The 23,295-nt window shown below is 39.7% G+C and overlaps 2 protein-coding genes across 3 annotated transcripts in view; one reads left to right on the forward strand and one right to left on the reverse strand.

Moving 5' to 3' along the window:
* LOC121901062 (zinc finger protein GLIS1) overlaps positions 1 to 7,623 on the reverse strand; it is a 76,253-nt gene extending 68,630 nt beyond the window's left edge. The window contains exons 1-3 of one of the 2 annotated variants that reach the window (XM_042417702.1): positions 6,215 to 7,623; positions 5,875 to 6,126; positions 5,366 to 5,695 (exon numbers count right to left, since the gene is read on the reverse strand). In XM_042417702.1, the coding sequence (XP_042273636.1) occupies positions 5,366 to 5,648 (283 nt within the window). In that variant the 5' untranslated portion in view covers positions 5,649 to 5,695; positions 5,875 to 6,126; positions 6,215 to 7,623. Of the gene's footprint in view, positions 1 to 5,365; positions 5,696 to 5,874 lie in introns of both variants that reach the window. The other variant, XM_042417704.1, reaches the window with a different exon arrangement.
* Positions 7,624 to 9,060: 1,437 nt separating this feature from the next.
* On the forward strand, positions 9,061 to 20,339 carry dio1 (iodothyronine deiodinase 1). The gene is made up of 4 exons (XM_042417653.1): positions 9,061 to 9,532; positions 9,613 to 9,756; positions 18,827 to 19,026; positions 19,416 to 20,339. Exons 1-4 carry the CDS (start codon positions 9,196 to 9,198, stop codon positions 19,479 to 19,481), a joined length of 747 nt encoding a protein of 248 aa, XP_042273587.1. The 5' UTR covers positions 9,061 to 9,195; the 3' UTR covers positions 19,482 to 20,339.
* The last annotated feature ends 2,956 nt before the right edge of the window (positions 20,340 to 23,295 follow it).

Here is a 23,295-nt window from a genome sequence, read left to right on the forward strand (position 1 = left end):
GCCTCTGTCTCTAACAGGCAGTCTCAGCTCCTCAGTCCTGATGAGCCAACTCTGGTCTGATTGGCCAGCTTTCCAGAAGCCTGCTGCGCAGCACGTATCAGAGTCATGTTATGTTACTGCCGGTGCCAACCCAACATTTCTTGCTTTACTGCTTCAAATTAAAAGCTTTCAAATGACTAAATAATGGGATACTTTTATTGTGAAGAATTTACAGGAAGTGAAACATGTTCCTCACTGAATTAGCAGAGCTTCATCAGCAGCGCTAAAAACAACCAGTTGACACAACATATGGAGATATTTGGAGCTCTTTGTTCAGCGGATCAGTTAGAAATAATGCGGGGAGGAATAGTACAAGCAGAAAAAGTCACAGTGATGATGATGTTTGATGAAGAGCTGTAGACGACAGCAACAGGTAAACTACTTATTTTTCTTTGCCCCGCTGTGCAATGGAAAAACACTCACAGAGTGCCAGCTCGACTCGAGTAATGACTCGGCATGACTACCACCAAAACATGGAAAAATGCCATACTGTTAGCGAAGCGGAGCAGTGATCCCACGCACTGTGCGTGGAGTAGATGACCATATAAAGAAATCCGTCATGAGTCGACGTCTCTTGGGCTTAAAGTAGAAAAAAACTGAACGTACAGAGCAGTTTGAAGCCGGTGCTTTTTGCTTACAGGGATTACTTCTACATACGTTTACCTCATTATTTGAAACTTTGGCCACGTTTAATATGAACATCCAACATTGTAACATTATATATTTGACTGAAAATGAGGAAAAGCATAAAGCCTTTAACCGTTGCACTAAATAAAAATGTAGCTCGTTCTTCTTCAAATATCTCCTGTGAGGATGCTGGAGGTAAAAAAAACAAACCCCATGACTTTCACTGGTCTTCTCATCAAGTTCTGTACTTGGACTTTAAATTCAGTTATCGGTTCAGAAACCAGACAATGACACTATAGCGAATTACTCATTCAGTAGTCATACTGTGGCACAATAATAATACTCTTATTGACTCCACAGACCCATGATCTGCAAATGTCAGCAACACCAACCTGGCACTGAAGAGCAAACGCTGCTTTGAGACTATAAATGTTCAACATTACACCCCTGATTTAAATTGTGGTCAAAACTCACACTTAAATATCTGTACTGCAACACTTGCCTACCCATTAAGCAACAAGTTAAAACACACAACCACTTCACCACTTAAGACTCTTCAATCACTGATTTATATAGACCAACTGTAACACCCTTGATTCGATGTGATTGATAAAACAGTGACATAAAAGACAACTGGTTCACCAGTCAACCCCCCCCCCCCAAAAAATGACTGAGATCCAAAATGAATAATATGACCCATGCATACATCAAAACCAAACTTAAAGCAATTATAAGCCTGAATTACAGGGCAATTTAAGAAATTCAAAACCCCTTGAAACAGCTGAAGAAAACATTTTCCCAGAATTATAGCTATATAAACATTTTATATGACACAAATCTGAAGATTTACTTAAGGTCTCTAGACAACTAACCAAACAGATAATTTAAGTGTGAGCAACAGTTCCCTTGTAGGTTCGGCTGAGCGCCATATTTTTTATGACTTAATAATACATATATATTTTTAGAACGTCAAGGGAGGTCAAGTAATCTCCTATATCAGACGTTTTACGTGAAGACAAAATATTACTGGGCATTCAAAGATCAAGTGATGATCATTTCTATCTATTACCAATTGCCCACTCTTCTCCCTCCTCAACTTATCATTTTCATCATTAATTAATCTGCCAATTATATTTATATATATATTCATTAATTAATAGCTAAATGTACAAAATGTCAAAAAAATATTTAAAAATGCATATCACAATTTCTCAGAGCCCACAACGACATCTTCAGTTTACAAAGATGTAAAACTGAGAATAGCAGAAAATCATCACAATGGAAGAGCAGGAACTATGTTTGGCATTTTTGCTTGAAAAACGACTAAAACGATTCATCGGTCATCTAAATAGTGGCTGATTAATTTTCTGTCAATCAAAATATCATCTAATCGTTTCAGCTCTACTCCTATAAAGAATTACAATAAATAAACCACATTGTTTGGTTTATAATAATCGACTTTGCTAAAAGCACTTACTGTGTTTCTCATTCAACCAAAACTATTCACAAGCTACTGGGAAGCTGTTATTAAGCGTTTGACACACCAGAGGCTCAAAGTGGTGCTGTAATGGTCGGTTGTTTCTCATAACAGCCAGATTATCGCCCCGCAGTCTGACGTCTACAAATTCTGCTGGGGAAAACACAGGAAACTAAGTCAGTTTGAGGGAATTCAACATTGGTGCCAATGCCACTTCACCACAAAAAAGTGTGTGTGTGTGTATATGCATATATGTGTGAGTATGTCAGTGCATGGCATGTGTGTACAGTGTATGTGTTCAGCATGTATGCTGGCACAGTGTCTGCATGTATTAGAAATGGATGCGAGTGGGTTTGTGTGCTTGCATACAGGTGTGCATACTGCACGTACATAAATACTGGCTTATAGGAAACAAGCTGTGTGTGTTGGCAAGAGACTATAAGGAATAGCCATAGAAATGTAAAAAGTTCCAACAATGATCAAATCCAAAAGTCCATTACTCATCTCTTTATGGCTGAATCAACAGACAGACCTTTGCATTTATCTGAGAGACGGCGTGAGGGACTCCAGCACACTCCTCTAACTCAAACATATTCCACAAAAAAGCTCACAGACTCGGCAGCATCGTCCCGGCCAGGAGAAACTTTAGCAAGGTATCGAATGATGCTAGAGTACACACTTCATTCAAACCTGATATTCTTTTTCAAGAGGGGTCAAGTGTTTTTCTTTGCAAGCTAAATATTTTCTTTGCTGGTGGGCACTAATATTTATAGCACAGTGGACTCGCAGTGTAAGGATGATCAGCCGCTGTTCCATGAAGAGCAGTGGTGTACGCAGGATTTCCAAACCTAAGCACCAGGTGTGACATAAGTCTCAATTTATACTACATAGAAAAAAAATGTCCTTCAATTCATGCGGGGGACAGAATGTATTTAGATACCAGGCTGGTAAAAATGTAATCCAAGAGTGTATCACTCACCACACGACGGCACTTTATTCATGCTTTTTCACTCACTGTCAGTCTATTTCTGTCATTTACTTATACATGTGTAAACACAAATGGATGCTCACACACTGACATAATAAATAAAAATTCACTTACAGTGTAGATTTGATTTTTTTTGGGGGGGGATTAATAGCAAATAAGCGGAGCAGTACTGAACGCAAACGTCTCATAATACAACCTGGTACGCAACAGCTTCCCTCCTCCGAAAAATCCTTACATGAGCATTAGATGAAACATCAGCAGTGCGCTATGTTTTATCACTCTATTTTCTGAGTAACTGTTTATATTTTGCAATCACAGGGTACATGTTAAAGGTCAGAAATCTCCCGTCTGAGGTAAGTTCTTCCCCCACTGTCTCGTTTCCATCAGGATGAATATTAGAGCTTGTGTTTGTTCAGAGATTCCTTTCACTATAAATCTGAAGTAATGGTTGAGAATGCAGTTTAAACTCCAGCTCTGTCCCCGAATGGGAGTATATGTAATACGATCAGCATGAAATGAGGCATGATACAAAAGACTGATGAGTACTGAGATCACTTTTATACTCCAAGCTCACCAAAGGAGACTATAAAAAAACATAAAAATGCCTGGAATACTGTGCATATAGAATAGAGATGGCAACATGAGGAGCGAATGTTAAACCGAATGAAACTTTTTATTGCCCAAGTACAACAGTAAAATATAATGTAAAAATATATAACTGCCAGATCATGAATGTGTAACATGTTTTGATGTGTGGCTGAATCACTATGTGCTTAAGGGAGTAGATGTTGGGCTGTGTTTTTGAACTCCAAAGGAGGCTGAAAAACAATTTTAATAATTTCAATATCTTGTGGGTTTATGGATTAAAATATCACTCAACAGCCTCAGAGAGCCAGAGCGAAACAAACAGATATGTATGCGTCTGCCTCAATATTAATCTGCACGACATAATCCACCAAACACATAACACATCTTGAATTCCCACAATTTACGGGAAGCGAGTTCAAAAGCGTTGCAAAGACAATGAGACGATTCATTCTGTTTGGGGATGCTGGGGATGGAGGGCTGAGGGCACAACTGTGCTCCAAGAGAACTCATAAATGCTGAGACACATTCAGCAGACATATGGTTTGTGTTTAGCAAGAAGAAACAAAATCAAATCCGTTGATCCTCTTCTTGCTGCAAGGATGATTGCTAATATAAAAGTCTGTTCCGTCTAATCATAATTTAGGATGGGGCTGTAATTACCTCCGCCCTCTCACAGCAACACTCTGTCTAAACAGGATGGAGCAGCCTTCCACAGAGTCTGAAAGCCCAGTTTCCACTCTGGATGCTATCTGTATGACAGTGCTCATCTCATCTATGTAATTGTTGTTTTAAAGTTTTCACTTTCACTGATGAGCCCATGTCAAAGTTGTTTTTTCTTTTCTTTTCTTTTTTTTTTTGTTTTGTTTTTGCAAAGCACTGAAGGTTATTTAAATATTAGTTTGAAGACATATAGCTACTTAATTGTTTTTAAGATTAATGTTATTCTTAAATTAAGAGCAAAACCGGAAAAAAAAAAAATGAATAATAAATTATTATCAAAATATTGTTTTAAACTTTCCAAACTCCAAGTTGTCAACTTTTCCACATTTAGTTAAGCGAGTCAACGTCACACCAGTCCTACTTAATGCTGCCATGCCTTGTTAACATCCATAGGAAATTGCACACTTGCTTGGCAGTTATTGCATATACTGTACATCACTTCTCATGGCCTTTGTGTGCTACAGAGGCTTTGATTCTGGTGTTATTTATGAATTGGCCAGCGATCCAAGTTGAGCTCTGGGTTTAATTAACAGACCTAATCCACAACTGCAAACAGGGCTCTCAACACAAATACACAGTACAGCTGCATCAAAGGATGCTCTGGAGGAGCCATATGGAAGCAGCAGTGCTTTAGATGGAAGCTTTTATCCATCTTAAATAACCTCGAAACTGCTAATTGGTCGGATTGGAAACACTTACGCAGCTGCTGTTTGACTGAATTTGCTTCGTTAGTCCCACAATTTGTTGCAATCGGGACGATAACTGTTATTACATTAAATGTTATCACGATGCAGCAATTTGCCCATCGTGTTGTTTAGGATACACTCAATCAGCGCATCAGCTTTGTTAATCAGCTTTGTAACCTCCGATCATTCCAGCAGCGTCAATTAAAGACTTGTGTTCACATTTGGACCGACGGGGCCTACCTTGCACGGGTGGGAGGGTGAAGCAGGAGCGCTGGGCTTTGGCTGACAGATGCGCTTTTTCCTCCGGCGTGCTAAGTCGCTTCGGGCTGGCGCAGTTCATGTGAGTCGGGGTGTCATGGGGACTCCGGCAAATCTGAGATCCGAAACCGCCGCTCCCGGCTCGGCGCGCACAGATGTCCGCCTTGCTGCCGTACACGGAGAGCGACAAGCCGGCGGTGAAGTCTGTGAAAGTTGGGGTCTGACAGTGGCTGACCATCCCGAACAGCGCTGAAGAGTTCTGCATTGATATCTCGGCTTTCCCATCCAGTGTGCAGCCGCTGCTCGCATTACCTACGCACATGAAAAGAAAAATGAATAAATCACCGCAAACTCATGCAAGTCCCCCCCCCCCACCCCCCCCCCCACCCCCTCCGTGAGCCAAATTGCGCAAATCATGATTCATTAAAAAAAAAAAAAAATACAGGATGAACCAACACGCTGCACAAACCTTATTGATTGGTAACACATACCTGATCCAATTAGCCTAGAAGGAGCAGAAAAGGTTTGATTGCGCACATCAGCATGTTTATCAAACTGGAGGGGAAAGAATCTGCAAGCCTGATCGATATCATCCTCTCAGTGAGGATCAGTCATCAGCATCCCATGCGTCTCTCTCTCCCTCTCTCTCTCTCTCTCTCTCTGTCTCTCTCTCTGATTGACACCCGATAGCTCCAGTGCTCTGCAGGGTTTCAGGAGCACCAATGAAGACTCTGTCCGTGTTTCTGTGGGAGGATGAGATCTGGATCAAGGCGGCTGTGTTCGTAATTCAGAGCTTGGGTGTGAACTTAAGGTGATAATACATGCTCGTACGTATACGAAATGTAAACCAGGTGTTTTCCATGCTTTAATACAGTGCGTCCGCGGCGCGCTGATGATCATATCGACACTGAGTGATGGAGACTATAGACTGTTAGACTATATGATGGGACAGCCACACTGTCATTTTATGAAATAACACTCCAGTTCTGTTTGATGCTGCAAAGCCTATTTAAGAGGAGATAAGAGTAATTAACGCATCAGAGATAATTTTGAACTTTCATATAAATATAGGCTATTGTAATTTTTATTAGGTAAACGAGATGCACACTGCTGTTACTTTAGGGGGAAAATAGTGGCATATGAATTATCATACAACTGAGACATTTAATTTAATTTAGACTAATGGTTGGATATTTTCCACACATCCCTCCTCAGTGAATAAAATGTCAATGGAACTAAGAGAGTTAGTTCATTCAAATTGGATCAGCTGAGAGACATTTTGTTGTTGTTGTTTTTTTTAAGTTGTCTACATTTCTTTCTTTCTCTCTTATTATCAATTATTCTTTGGTTTCTGTGGGTTTTGGTTGATTACGTTTCCTATTCAAAAGTCTACAAGGAGAAAAAAACAGTTGCTAAATGATCAAAATGATCACACAGAAGTCTTAAGAAGATTGGATTTAAAAGGAATCTCTTAATAACAGATGAGACTTCTGGACTTCATTTTGATAAAAATAAGCTATTTCTAAAAATAAAGAATCATCCTCTAAGTCTTCCCAACTTTCGCGTTAAATGGGTCTTTCCTGAAAATCAACTCAGTGTTGAGAGAACTGCTCCTCATCCACGACAGCATTTTTATGTGGGAAATACTATTCTACAGCGCCATCTAGTGGCTTTTCTATCAAGGTGAAAACCCCTGGCTGAAAACGGGACACTGTCATTGATAATACAAACAATGGTTATTATTGTACAAATACAAGGGAGGTGGGACAAACTGTTGAATAAAGGTTTGTATAATCTCGGGGATTAGCAGGTTGTCTTTGTTCTCTCTGTGCGTTTAATCTAAAATCTAAGCTTTGAAATGCGGAAGTGCTCGACTGGAATAACTGGATCTATTTGGGTTTAAGTCGATCTATATTTGGGTTTAGTGAAGTTTAATCCGTCCCTCACAAAATCAAACACGAGTCACTAAAACACGCTTCAACAAAACAGCTCCGCCATTATCCATCGGCGGTCGTTCTGTATTTTTTACTAGTGGAAGTTGGAAACCCGACAAGCACGTTTAACAGGAAAAAACAAGCCATCAACAGTTGTGTGCGGCCGGGACTGGGAGAGGCTGCACAGAAAGCTGCCAGGGCCGGTGGAAGACGAAACTGCTGCCCGCTGGAGGGACGACGAGCTGCAGCATACATACAGGGAGGGTCATCTGTTGCTGCATTCAATTACACTCAGACATCGGAGTTTCACTCTTGTAAACTTCTGACCAGTCACAACTTTTCATACATACATATTTTTGAATTAAGATAGTCCAAAACTGGGATGGCAGCTGAGGTGGCAAGGCATTCTTTAGGGGTGGAAAATGCCACCCCAGTAGATCCATCCCTGTTGGGACTCAACTCTGCCATCAACTATAACTTTTGTGCCTTTGTACCTTATCATTTAGTTGGTTAATCAGGGTATAAAACACAGCAGCTAAAGAAGAGCAATAGATGGTGAGTGACCTGATAGATGAGGACAGATCAATTCTGTATAGGATATAAGAAGTAGGCTATAAAATTAAAGTGTTATTCTATCAGTTTGGAATCTGGGGATATAGGACAATCATAGTGATAGCCACTTACAGGTCTGTAGTTTTCATATTGTCCAGTAGACACACTGTTTTGTGCAATAACATCCTGTAAGGGAACTTTTTACATAGTTTGTCTGTTTTTCACATACAGACAAAACAAGCCAAACTTTTGACTGGTATTGTATATTCATTACTGCTGAGGAAAATGATGAAGCAGATGTAGCAGCCCTTTGACAGAAAATATTTTGACTTTCCATTTTCCAATCAAAACGATTCACAGTATGGGGATGCATGTACTATATTTTTCTTTTTTTTTAACTTTATTTTATTATTATTATTGACAAAAACAATCTAAAGGATAACAAATAGGGTCATCATTGGTAAAGTGAAATGCTTAAAATCATGTAAAAGACAGGAAATGAAAAGAAAATGGGTTACATTACGGTATCCCGGTCTTTTATGTCCATGATTGTCCTTTAAAGTCAGAGAGGTCCTTATGATCCATGACTTTGACTCACACACAGCTAAAATACTTTTGAAGAAGGTAGGATCTTCCTCTCAGTTATAACCTAAAAGTCCATTTTGTCGGCTCTACCACAGAAAGAAACAAAACAAAATTCTCCAAACTAAATAAACACATAGTAAAGAAATCATCATATCCAGTTTTTCTAGTATTTTTCACATTTTTCAGTGGCATGTCTCAGAGAAAAAGTCAATTGTTCCATATCTATTCAGGGATATTAAGGGATGTTTCAGATTGTTCTTATCATCCTTAATTTGTGAGAAAACGACAGAACAACAAAACAGCAGACCAAAGGAGTGGTGAAGAAACATTTGAATTAAGCTAGCCAGCAAAAGAAACCATGGAATTTAAATTTTACTTACATTCATCAAATGGTGAGAAAGGGGACTCATGTGATGCCTATATCACTCTGTGTCTGCTAGAGGTCTGGTAATTAAACTAATATCAATTAACGGATTACAAAGGAAATGAGGGTATGTGAATTAGGAGAGAAAGGAAAGTGAAACGGAGCACACCCTCAATTTCCCAGCCATCCCACCAGTAGTTTTCGTACGAGCAAGTATTTGCTACTCAAGTTCTGGGAATTACGACCTCACAAAGAGGCCTTGAAGGCAGCTTTTATCAAACTTGAGCGGAGTAGGCGGAAACCGACATGTCCAACAATCAGATGACAGCTTGGCAAGAGACGCAGTGAAAGCCGGAGTTCACCCTCAAGGAGCAAGCATGCTTTTGCAAAAACTGATGGTCTACCTTTCGGCAGCATGCTTGTTTTGCTTTGCGGTAGCGCTTAATTTCATGCTCAGCATCATGCATTTTATTTCACCAAGCCTCACCAAGAAGCAAATCCTCAGAATGGGCGAAAAGACCACCATGACCCAGAACCCAAAGTTCAGATACGAGGATTGGGGTCTGACATTTACATCTTTAAGCTTCATCAAAACCGTCTCTCAGCACATGTGGCTGTCTCTCGGGCAAGAGGCGTTTGTGGGCGGAGAGGCTCCCGACTCACCCGTGGTCACCATGGAGGGAGAGAAAACAAGCATCTTCAAGTTCTTTAAAGGTGCGTTACGGAGATTAAAGTTTTCAGGTTATGGTTCAGTTGTATCTCTCTGTTCCTAAAGTCTGAGCTGTTTTCTGCAGATAATAGACCGTTGGTGCTGAGTTTTGGAAGTTGCACCTGACCACCGTTTATGTACAAACTTGAGGAGTTCAAGCAACTCATCAAGGACTTCAGCGATGTGGCTGACTTTCTTGTCATCTACATCGCCGAGGCGCATTCAACAGGTGAGTGGAAGTCGCCAAAGTGACAAGTGAAGTCTTTATCAGCATGACCTTTACTGGTAGAGGAGATAGTATGCTTTCAAAATCGATGAAGTGAAGTCAGTAAAAGCAAACTTTATGTTGTAGAGCCCGACCAATACTGGATTTTGGGGCCAATACTGATATTAGGGAGCATAAAAGTTCCGGTATCGATATATTTGCTGATATTCTTTATTTTTATAACACACATTTTTTGCAATAATCCCTCAAATATCAAACACTTGTGACAAAGATGTCTTATAGAGGCTGGATATTTTATAGTTTAACAATAAACTATATAGTTCAAAATTACATCAGTGCACTGAAACAGTAAACTTAATTTAATAACTATAACTATAAATAAAACAACACAAATAAAGCAAAATATCTATTTATTTCTCTCTCTCTATTATATATATATTTAACTTGAATTAAGAAAAAAGATCAAATATACATAAAATGTTGCCTATATAACTTAAAATTGGACAACATATAGACTAATACCGATATATGTGGGATAGGCCAATATCGTCCGACTGATATATTGGTCGGGCTCTATTATGTAGGGTGAAGTCAGGTAATTTGGGACACTTTTTGGTAGATAGAGAGAGAGAAAATCACGTAAAATTCTGAGGACTACCTTAAATGTAACTTTTAGAACTTGTTATGGCTCTCTGCTATATTTCTATAAAGAAAATATGTTGCCAAGTAAAATACTTCAGAAACTTTGGACCTTCAAACACATCACAAACCCCTACCTTTTTTTGTTTAATATTTGCTCTGTCCATCCTAGTTATCTCAGACCAATCAAAATGATTGTTTCGTGTAAAGGACATTTGTAGCAACAACACAATAACATGTTTGATGATTGGCTGCTAATATTTAAAGAGCCCAAGATGTAAAACCTTATTAGTCCCATTTTACCTGATGTCCCAAATTATCTGACTTCCCCCCCTAGAAACCAGGAAGTGTTGTTGTTGTGAAGCTGATGAAGTGCAGAGAACAGTAAAGTGCTGCTTAAAAAAGTTATTTGTCTCCATCCTGCTGTTTCTTCTCATTAAGAGTGATCCAGTTACCACATTTAGAACCCTCACGTTACATTTGGTGGCTGTGGTGGTATTTATTTGGTGGTTTTATGCATTTGTTGAGTTGTTGTTGTTATTCCCCTGAGCTGTGAATATTGTCACTTTTTGTGCTACCAGGATTTTTTTCACTCTCTGAGAGCAGCTATTGAACTGAAAACTATATTTTAGAAATATTATGGATTTTAGCAGTTTTTTCCCCATTTTCATGCTTTTTGTGATTTTTGAACAGGGCATTTTTCTCCCACTATGTCTGATCATGAAAGTGAATCTGTGCATGAGCTGCAACCTGCTCCCACACAATGACAAAGGTCAGTGGAAGGGCCAGTTGTGCCTTTTTAGCCCCACATACTATCTCTGGTGCCCTGGAAATTGATTGTCTGCCTGCTTTTAAAGGAGATGGGACAGAATCTTTCACAAGTTGGTCTCAACACTTTGAAGAGGCATTGCAGGATATGACTTAACCTGATACAGATTTATCTACAGTGATGGTCTCCATCCTCCCTACTCACTGGGCTGATGAAACTCAAGGACGTTCATGGGCCAAAATACTCCCTGCCATTCTTCTAAACAAATGTAACTGCTGGCCCTCGTAAACCAGGTGGAAGTTTGAATATGTCTAGTGCAGACATTACTTATCTTGTGCTAGAAGCCTTTCCCAACTATGACCACAATGCACGAGAGGGTGAAAAATTCATCCGCTTTGTTGCCGGCTTGGATCCAGCCTTACAGTCAAAAATTCATGAGATGGGTGCAGAGAAATTCGAGGAAGCTGTGCGCATTGCCAGCCACTGTGAGAAAGTACGTGCAGCGCTGCAGCTGACCACTGCAGAATCCCCATACACTCTACCTTCAGAACAGGTAGCTATGGTTCATCCGCAGTCTGCTGATGACAGACTCTTTCATGCAGTTGAGCAGCCGACTCTTACTGTGACCAGCTTGAAATATGAAGTACAGCATTTACAAGAGAAATACAGTCACTTTGCTCAGCGTTTGCACTCCAGACCTTACAGATCCTCCTCCTGTGATGCTCGATACAGTGCACGCAGTTTCTGTCCTTCACCCTACCATACCAGACAACACCCCAGAGACCATTACTCATCTGAGCAGTGTTATAGTCATGATTTAGAGTCTCACTACGAATGTTGTCCTTCACCCCTTGTTCACCAGAGATGCAATGAATGGAACAACAATGACAACTGTGACTGGGGTCACTCTCCATCATGCCCATCCTACCAGTACTCCAAGTACGGTAGGATGGGCACAACATATTTTTCAACAAAAACATATTTCGATGTTGTTACGTTTATATAACCTCATTTACAAACTGCTTGTCATTTGTGAACTTCACTGCATTTGTTGGTGGGTTTTTTGAGACTCCCCTGGCACGTCTTGTTTCACAAATGCATTTTTTTCAACAGGGAATTACCTGTAGCCAATCAGATGGCTTCTTAATTTTCAGCTAATCACATGAGCGTAGATTTGAGGGTGTGATTTAATGTGATCACATAGTGTTACATCTGCACAGTCTGCGATTATGAATTCGAACACAAGGAGAGAACAAACGTCAAGCAGCTGCCCAGCGTCTGGTGGCCGCTCTCTACAGGTAAGTGATAACTCTCCTGTCGTGCATGATTAAATATATTTGAGTTATGAATGCGTTAGGTAGCCAGCTAATGGATGATCCTAGGTTGTCTATCAGCATTATACTGTATCTTTGCATGAAAGTTAAAAAGTTATTATTATTATTATTATTATTAGTTAACGCTAGTGTTAATTCTCACATCACTAACTTAGCAAGCATTAATAACTCAAACATATTTAATCATGCACAACAGGAGAGTTATCACTTACCTGTGGAGAGCAGCTACCAGACTCCATGTTGAGGTTGACCTGTGGGTAGATGTAACACTACATGATCAAATTAAAATGATACCCTTGAATATACGCTTACATGATTGGCTTAAACAGAAGGAGCCACACACAAATGCAGTGAAGTTCACAAATGACAAATAGTTTTCAAATGGTTCAACAGTTTGTGTATAAATGTAACATCCAAATATGTTTTTGATGAAAATTGCAAATACATTTATGGATTTCTACTATATTTATTTAAAACAAGGCATATTTATGTGTGCATCTGAAATACATTTGTGAACCTTACTGTTTTTTATATGCGGATTTGTTTTACATCAATATACAATGATAACTATTTGTGTATGCATTGAAAAATATTTATGTGGAGAGAGTCATTTATATATAAATCCCAAAATACATTTGTGAATCCTTCTGTGTGCATTCATTAATACTGAGCCTGATCTGACTCCATACATGACAACCTCCTCCGTGCCAGGTCATTCAATGGACAGGGCCTGGACCTCTTAGGCAAGTTAACTATTGGAATCAGACTTGAAAAACAGGTATGGCAGCTGGAATTTTAAATTCTCAGAGGTGCTTACTAACCAGTCATATTAGGTTGGGATTTTCTGGAAAAACACCATGCCCTCCATGATCTCAAAAACAAAGTACTACAACTGTGGGACATGAAAATTCCCCCATTGCCCAAAGGACATGAATTTGCTGCTTGCTGTAATGTGTCTGAGCTAGCACCCACTAGGATCCCAGCTATGAGTGAAACCCTCATCACACCCTGTGTGTCAGCAGCTACACCTGCTTCTCCTATATCAACTGACAACTGTGTTGCTCTCATGCCCAACCCAGCCTGTGACATCATCGTGGCACACTCTCTCAGTGAAGTTCAAAATGACACAACTGTTGTTCAACTCGTAAATCCCTCCAGAGATGATATTGAGCTGCATTCTGGACAGCAACTCTATGAGTTTCATTCTGCTTCATCTGTAGACATCATACCAGTTGAGGAGACATGTTGAATGACCATACCTGTATATGATGCAGCTCCACCTGTACAGATAGATGAAGTAAACCTGTCAACTTCTCAGGTTCAGTCTCTGAAATCACTGCTTCATAAATACTCAACAGTATTCAGTAAACTCTCAGAGGACAGAGGTTGAACAGGCATAATCAAGCAATCATATTCGCACTGGTGATGCTACACCAACTTAACAGCAAGTCTACAGAGTAAACACCAGAACAGAGCTGAAATACAGACTCAAGTTGAAACCTGTTGAAAGCATGTCATTGAAGAAAGCTACAGTCCCTGGGCTGCACTAGTGGTTTTGATGCAAAAGAAAAATGTCACATGGCGTTTCTCCCTGGACTATAGGAAACTCAATGCACTGACAATCAAAGATTCACACCCTCTTCCCAGAGTTGATGATGCAATGGATGCTCTGTCAGGGTCTGCCTGGTTCTCTACATTGGACCTCCTGCATGGATATTGGCAAGTTAAGCTGGAACAGAAAGACCATGAAAAAACAGGATTCACAACAGGCAGTGGACTTTATCACTTTAAAGTTATGCCAATGTGAGTCATCAACACTCTAGCACCATGCCAACACTTAACGGAGATGGTACTTCGTGGCCTCCCTTGCAAAACCTGCCTAGTCTATTTGGATGATGTCCTCATTTACAGCCGCTCCCTCAGCAAACATCTCCAGCATGTGGAAGAAATCCTCTCCCTATTTCAGTCAAGTGGCCTCAAGTTAAATCTATCAAATTCTGTCTTGCCAGAGATCAAGTTAAATATTTCAGCCATGTTGTATCCAAGAATGACATTCAACCAGACTCACGAAATATGAAAAGTGCTCAAGACTGGCCTACTCCACGCTGCACAATAGAAGTAAGAGCATTCCTAAGACTTTGTTCGTATTGCTGCAAGTTCATCAGGAACTTTGCACATCAGTGTTCCGCTACATGCACTCACTGAGAAAAATGCACTCTTCCAATGGACTTCTCGATGTCAGGATGCATTCACTTACCTGAAACATGCCCTCCCAAGCCCTCCAGTGGTTGCATTCCCTGATTTCACATTGCCATTCTCCCTCTACACGGATGCTTCATGCTCTGCTATCGGTGCTGTGCTAGCTCAGAGACAGGGACATTAGGAGAAAGTAATTGCATATGCTAGCCATGTTTTAACAAAAGCAGAAAGGAAGTGGTCAATCCATGATGGAGAACTCCAGGCTATTGTCTGGGCGGTACGTCATTTTCACCACTACCTCTACAAGCAGCCCTTTGTTATTGTCATAGACCACAAACCTCTCATCTGTCTCTCTTACAATAACAGAACTGGTTGTCATGCAAGCTGGGCTCTTGAACTTGATCCTTTTGAGTGGACTGTAATTCACAAAGATGGCCGCAGCAACCTTAATGCAGATGCAATGTCACATTACCCTGCTGACACCAGACCTACGGAACAGAGCACCTCCTACACTGCTCCTGCCAGTCCACACCCTGACAAGAGACACTCAAGTCCTGTAAGTCTATCTTGTTCTATCAGTTCTGTACACCACAGCTCCTGCAGTACTGATCGAAAGCCTGTTTCCTGTAACCAGACTTTACCACAGCCTCCTGGTCCAGACTTACAGTGTGCTACACAATCTGTTTCCTCCACAATTGTGCTTCAACTCCCTTAAGAAGATCTTAAAAAGGAACAGCAGCAAGATTCTATACTGTCAGAGGTCACCACAGACTTTCCTTTCATAATTGTTCGCTCTGTCATAAAGTTTTCAGTTCATCCACTAAGTCAGTGCTGCACCAAGTTGTCCCTCATGCCTTAAAAGACACTGTTCTAAAGCAGCTGCATGGAAATCCAGTATCTGGTCATCTGTCTGCAGATAAAGTCCTGAAACAAGCAATGTATGCAATGCCCAGTCCCATACCTCACCAGAGAGCACCAGTGAAAACAATTGTTGCTACTGAGCCATGCCAAAAGGTCACAGCTGACATAGTTGAGCTTCCCATCACAAGTCATGGCAACTGGTTTGTGTTTGTTGTTCAAGATTATTTCCCCAAGTATGTCAACCTCTATGCCATTCCAGACCAGCGCTCCAACAGTTGCAAAATGTTTGTTTGAAAACTTCATCTGTGAACATGGCATTCCAGAAATGCTGCACACAAACCTTCAAAGTCTACAGCAACAAAGAGCTACAATGTATCTGACTGCAGCAAGGTCCCCTCATTGGCCCCTCGGCTCTGCCAGCCACAGCCCCAATCCTGTTCTCACCCATCCCCTACTCCGTGGACTCAGTGTTTGACTGCTCCCCCCTCTGGCCAAGTCATGGTTAGGCAGTCTCCCAATGTTCCCTCTGCCCCTTCTGGGCAAGGCTCTGGTTCTACACTGTGCCCCAGCAGACGTCAAGTTAGACCTGGACTATGTTCTTAAGTGAGACTGTTGTTTTGTTCTCTCTAGTAGCAGTTTATTGTTTTGTTTGCTTATGTGAAACAAGGACGTTTCTTTTGTGAGAGAGGGAGGAAATGTAAGGTTTAAAAGTTAATTCATATATTTGAGTTAATTTACTAAAAATATATTTACAATGTTTTCACAGTTAACTGTTTACATATTTATGTTTATAAAGTAATTATTTACATACAGTGCTTCTTGAGAGTTTGTGAACCCATATGAATTCACTCTATTTCTGTATAAATGTGACCTAAAACATGATCAGATTTCCATGCAAGTCCTAAAACTAGATAAAGAGACATCAGTTACACAAATGAGACAAAAACCTAACACTTGTTCATTTATTTATTGAGGAAAATGATCTGTTACATATTTATGCATGGCAAAAGTATTTGAACCTCAAGGATTATCAATTCATTTGAAGGGGAAATTAGAGTTGGGTGTTTTAATCAATGGGATGACAATCAAGTGTGAGTCTGAGAGGCCTTGCCTTATTTAAAGAAGAGAAATCTTGGTCCTAACTATCAAAGTCTGAGCTTCACAACACAGGTTTGTGGAAGTGCATCATTGCTCAAACAAATGAGATTCCTAAGGACTTTAGAAGAAGAGTTATTGATGCTCACCAGGATGGAAAGGGTTACAAAACCATTTCTCAAGAGTTTGGACTCCACCAGTTGCTGTCAGGCAGATCGTGTACAAATGGACATCCAACACCATTGTTACCCTCCCCAGGAGTGGTCAACCAACTAAGATCACACCAAGAGCAAGGCGTGTAATACTTTGGGAGGCCACAAGGGACTCCAGGGTAACATCTAGGAAACTAAAGGTCTCTCATGCAGTGGCTACAGTCGATGTTAATGAGTCCACCATCAAGAGAACATTGAACATCAATGGTGTGCATGGCAGAGTTGCAAAGAGAAACCCACTACTCTCCAAAAAGAACATTGCTGCCTTCGTTGATTTGCTCAAGACCACATGGATAATCCAGAAGGTGATTGGAAAAATGTCCTGTGGATGGAGGAGATCAAAATCAAACTTTTTGGCTTGAATGAGAAGCATTATGTTTGATGATGAGCAAACACTGCATTCCAGCATAAGAACCATAACTCATCTGTGAAACATGGTGTTGGTAGTATCATGGTTTGGGCTGCTTTGCTGCCTCTGAACCAGGACAGCTTGCAATCATTGATGGAGCTATGAGTTCTGAGTTGTACCAGCCAATTCTACAGGAAAATGTGAAGGTATCCCTCCGTGACCTGAAGCTCAACAGAAAGTGGGTCATGCAGTAAGACAACGACACTAAACGACAAGTCGTTCTACCAAAGAAAGGTTAAAGCAGAAGAAAGATAATGTTTTGGAATGGCTGAGTCAAAGTCCTGACCTTAAGCCAAAAGAAATGCTTTGGAAGGACCTGAAGCAGGCAGTTTGTGCAGGAAGCTCACCAACATCCCTAAGTTGAAACTGTTCTGTTCAGAGGAATGGACTAAATTTCCTCCAAGCCAATGTGCAGGGCTAATAAACAGTTACCGGAAATGTTTAGTTGAAGTTGTTGCTGCAAAAGTGGGTCACACCAGTTACTGAAAGCAAGGGCTCACATACTTCTGCCTCACACAAATACGTAAGATTGGATATTTTTCCTCAATAAATAAATGAATAAGTTTCATGATTTTTGTCTCATTTGTTTAATTGGGTTCACTTTATCTAGTTTTAGGACTCCTGTAAAAATCTGATCACATTTTAGGTCATATTTATGCAGAAATAGAGAAAATTCTAAAGGGTTCACAAACTTTCAAGCAGCACTGTATTTACATGTTTAAATATTTACATCAGCATATCTAAAACAGTTATAATAATCTCCTAAATCTACCTCTGTGGTTTTCCTCACATTTACCTCAGGTCATGCAACCTAAAATGTCTTGTTTTTTTCCTGACTGAAGAGTCCACAGCCCAAAGACATTAAATTATCATGGAGAAGTAAAAAAAACAGAAAATATCCACATTTAAGAAGCTGGAAACAGAGAATTTTCACTTTTTTTCCTATTCTTAAATAACTTAAAAAAAAACCAAGTAATTAATTGTCAAAATAGATGGCGATTAATTTTCTGTTGATCGACTAATTGTTACAGCTCTAATAAAGTTTTAAAAATTAATGTGTACCTTGAAAGTACTTTCATCTACTCTTACATATGCAGGATACTTTATATATATTAATGACCTTCATTTTTCTGGATCTCTTAACATCCTGATGAAAAACCCCTGCAGTAGAGAACTAAATGTTAAATGCAGTAGTTAAGGGTTTTTGATTGATTATCTCATTTGGTACATGAGTTAAAAACTGATAAACTGGCTATGGTGTTTTCTTTTGACTGTCAAATCTTACCAAACAGTCTGATGTTGAGTCTTTTAGTTTAACAAAACAAGTTACTATAGAAAAGTCTTCAGTGTTAGAACACATGCGATGTAGCTCTGTGGTTAGAGATCGGGTAGTAACACTCTGCGTTCACTTTGATAAAACTCTTGACACCATCATGCACTTACACAACAACCATAAAATGTGATTTATTTATGTATCTTAACTTAGATGGTATTTTGCAGCATTTAGTGTCATTCATTCATTCCAGTGAAATCACACACTGTGTCTCTATTTCAGATGGTTGGGCCTTTACCAACAACTTTGACATCAACCAGCACCGGAGTTTGGAGGAAAGGCTGTCCGCAGCACAGATCGTCGTTCAAAAGGAACCACTGTGTCCAGTGGTTGTGGATGAAATGAATGATATCACCGCAATAAAGTATGGCGCTCTGCCTGAGAGGCTTTATGTGCTGCAGGCTGGGAAAGTTGTCTACAAGGTGAGATTTGTGCAAACCTGACACCAAGACAAATGTCTGTACTTTCATTTCATCTGATCCTGATTGAAAAGTTTCTAGAAAGACAGAGGGAAATTTTCTTTCACCCCACACTCACTGCTCCTCTCATGCAATCGCGTGATTCGAAATAATGCCAGCATTATGGGTGTAAAACCGCGTGGGGAGGAGCCCTGAAAGAAACACTGGGATTCTTGGCATGGAGCCAGGCTCGCGTTAGTCATGCCAGAAATGTAGAATTACACATTATTACATGGCAGAGACTTGTCTCTGATTTCTTCAATTGATATGTTCTTTCTGATTCTAATGACAGTGGTAGATCTAAATCAAAATGTTATTTGTCATATTAACATTCTTCACTCTGTGTTTCCTAGGGAGGGATGGGGCCTTGGGGCTACAGTCCACTGGAGGTGCGTTCGTTCCTGGAGAAGATGAAATAAGAAGGTTGTTAACTCAAGTCAAGCTGTGTACTTGCCATCCGACCAGTCTTAGGGGGTCTCTGTGTTCAGTGGGGGATAGGGGCTGCCCACTTTGTAATCAACATATATTACTTATATATCACAATACTACATACTTTCTCGCTTTTTGTAATCAGGCACACTATCAATACACTACCACGTCTACATGTAGTTCTATAGCTGCTGTTCAGCATCTCTTTCATCAAGCATAGCATAGCATGAATAGAAATATTGTAACCCCTCCAAACATGCATTCATGTTTCTTTCAGGCTCCCCTGTAATTTAAAAAAAAAAAAAAGAAAAAAAAAAAAAAAGAAAGAAGAAGTGATCTCAACTGACAACCTCTGAGCTTGATCTCACCTCTCAGTGTTTCTTAGTGACGGCTGCAGATTAAACCGTTGGACTCTGTAGCCAGATAAAGTGAAAAACAGAGAGACGGACCAGTCCAGAGGTTGTGTTTGAGGTATCACAAAATGTACAAGGGATGTTAAGTGTGTCCATGTGTTATTTATAAAGTTTGAAAGACAGGTTCGGTAATCATTAAGTGTAATCTCAGTATCATTATACCACTATATACTGCATGAATAACTAAGGTTTTCCATTGTCTATGAATGCTCCTAAGTGATTTCACAGAAGGCTGCTTTTTTACATGACGATTACAGTGCAAACCTCTGGTAACTGTAATTTGATGACATTAAACTTAAAAGTAGACCCTTCTCAGAATTACGCAGGTGCATTTATGACTTAACATATTTGTATAAGTGTATTAACCATCTTGTGAAACAATATGCATTTTCCTTGAGTATTCTTGTAAAAGAATAAATTTGTTTCATGAAGGAATGTTGGGCCTAAATGTTTTCATTACAGTAAAACACATAACCTGAGAAGATTTATACATGTCATGATCTAAAGTATGTTGAAATCCATTTATTATTTCTGTTTGTATGATCATGATCAGATGATTGTCACCAAATGATCAGTGTTTTTCCATATTCCTACTGCAAGCAAACAGAAATTTAGAATAGAAAAAATTAAATCACTTTTTTTTTTTTTACTCAAAAGACATGATGATTAACATTATTACTCACACAGTAAATGATCAAAATGAGAAGTGTCAGAACTGTATGTAAACCATTGTTTGCCACATCTGTACTTGTATTATCGCCTCTCTGAGTTTTGTGCCAAGTTCCCCCCCAACCAATTAAGACAAAATAAGACTGTCTGCAAATCTACAGAGGTCTTCATTTTCACATCATGTCTCCTCAGAGAAGATAGCTGCGGGGCTTTAATGTTGACGCACGCAGCAGTCCTCCACCACATGAGAATCTGGCAGTTGTTTGCTGTCTTGTCTGGAAGTGATAAATGGTAAACGTACTGTACTGTATGTGGGTCATGCAAGATTACAAGTCCACCAGATCACATACAGACATGTGAGTTGAGGAGTGTGGCATTAATACCCTGAAACGAGTTAATACCTAACTGTCTTATCTTCATATATCGATCAGTGTCTACATATAATGTGTATCATTATATCATTTGAGGAAAAGTCCCTTCTTACTCAAAAACACAATTCTCTCTCAGTGTCAGATAACCATTTATCAAATGTGAGGTATGTTTCTTTTTAAAGTATGTTTTGATGAAAGTCTTTGCATGTGGTGAACATGGCTTATCTATTTTCATAATAGGATTTAGATGCAACAATCAGAGTTTTTAATTTCCCTCTAGCATAATTAGACACCCAACTGTTAAAGAGTATTTTTACAATTGGCTTCCCACATGTCTTAGTTTTTGCTGCTTCTTTTCCACACCAACACTAAACTAATATCCTTCTCATACAGTATATTTGAGTACACTGTGATGTTCTCCTGTAATATTTTTCATGATCTAAGAAATAAAAGAGCTGCATCTTTGCTGATGTGTGAAAGTCATGGTGAAAGTTTTTAAAGGGACCCTGTGATTGAAATGAAATAAACTTGTAAACTACAGGGCCATACATTTTGGTTACATGTCTACTATTAGACTAAGGTAGTGAACAAAGCAGTTTTGTGTTACCACAGCTTTCATAACATTTCATAATATGTGGCTCTGAAGTAAGAGGTTTGGCTCCTGTCCAGCCAGGTCACATCCTGTGGAGCGCTCGCCAGCAGCTCTGCCTGGTTTCCTATTGTTAAACGGGAACCAGCACTCTGTCAGATCCTCTCAACCATGGACTAAAACATGCTAAGAATCACGTGTGAATCTTAAAGGTGAAAACAAATCCTGCATGTACAGTATGTTCAGTCCCTCAGAGAGAGTAAATAACGTGTCTAGGCCATAGGTCTCTGTGAAGCATGAGAGTCCATTCAAGCCCAGCAGAGGGCAATATGAAGTCATTTTTTTTCTCCAACAGGAGAGCAACAGACATGAAAAACACAGGCTGTGTTTATTTTGACTACTATACTTTGGAAAGATCCAACTGGCTGAATGTGTATCATCTTCAAAATCATTTGCCTTAAAAATGTATTTACTTCCTTTAATGTAATAAACATAACTTGTTTGAGGTGCAAATTTATGAGTCTTGATTATCTTGACCAGACCAACCTTTACATAAACATAGATAGAGTACTTCATTAATCCCAAAAGATAATAAAGACAAATTATCCAACGGAAGTGGACCTTTCATAGTGAAATTAAGCTCTTTGCGGGGGGCTTACTGGTACCAAGTTCTTGGCTAATCACAGCCCGTTTTTTACCTTTTAGACTGGTTGTCCTGTTAAGATTAAGAATCTTGACATGATCAAAGACAAAAATGGGAATTACAAGATGCTCACAACACACAAATAATAATAATCAGCTCTTGGAAGTTTCCACTCACCAGTCTGAACAGTCCATCAATAGTTCAACAGGATCAGAGGCCAGATGTGAATAGGTCAGACTATATTATTTAAGGCTTCTAAATAAATCTACATGGAGACCCCCCATAACCACTTACAGTCACACCTACGGACTCAGGTGTGATGGGGAGTAAGAGACAACCTGAAAACTACTAGTTCCTGAGACTATTGACCAGATGTACATTTGTAAAGGTCAAAGAACTCTATTACTGTGATATGTTTTTTTTCTTTTTGGTTGTAAATGGCATGTCAGATTTGTATTTTGATATATCAAATCCAAATAGCAAACCAGTTTCCTCGTTGAGACAGTCAGGAGAAGAGTGGCAAGGTGAGTGAGGCTGTTTGCATTTAGCTTGCAAGCCAGATTCTTTCATTTTTAAATCCACTTTTGATTCAGTAAATGTAAGACAGGAAGTTGTTTGTTTACCTCAAAAACTCTGTGGCTCCGTCCTGCAGCTTGAAGGATCCAAGCTCCCAAGCATTCTCACTACCCTGATGACGTACATGCATGCTTACAAACACTATTCAGCTTACCCTGTGAAAAATGAATATTTTCTCTTGTATGATCTGCATATATGGTACTGATGATGTTGCTTGGGGAATGTGGGAATAAAGGTCTTTCATGACCTACTGTCTTTCTTACAGTCTTGATAAAGGGACTATGCAACCAAAAATGATTCTGTGTACTTTTGATACAGCACCTGCTATGTTGAGATTTGTTGTCATCTAAGAATGTTAAGTGAGGAAAGTCTCACAAAAGGTTATAGTAAATTAGTAGGTATAGCAAAATCACCCTTGACATATCCACTGACAGCTGTACAAAGGCAAGTATTGACAACTTAAACACTCTTGCCTAATACCCCAGCAGGGTCAGTGTGACCTCCAGAGCATTTCCACTACCACAAAGCCTCCAGGATTTCCTC

This window comes from Thunnus maccoyii, chromosome 7 (genome assembly GCF_910596095.1).
Source record: "Thunnus maccoyii chromosome 7, fThuMac1.1, whole genome shotgun sequence".
In the NCBI taxonomy this organism is placed as follows: Eukaryota; Metazoa; Chordata; class Actinopteri; order Scombriformes; family Scombridae; genus Thunnus; species Thunnus maccoyii.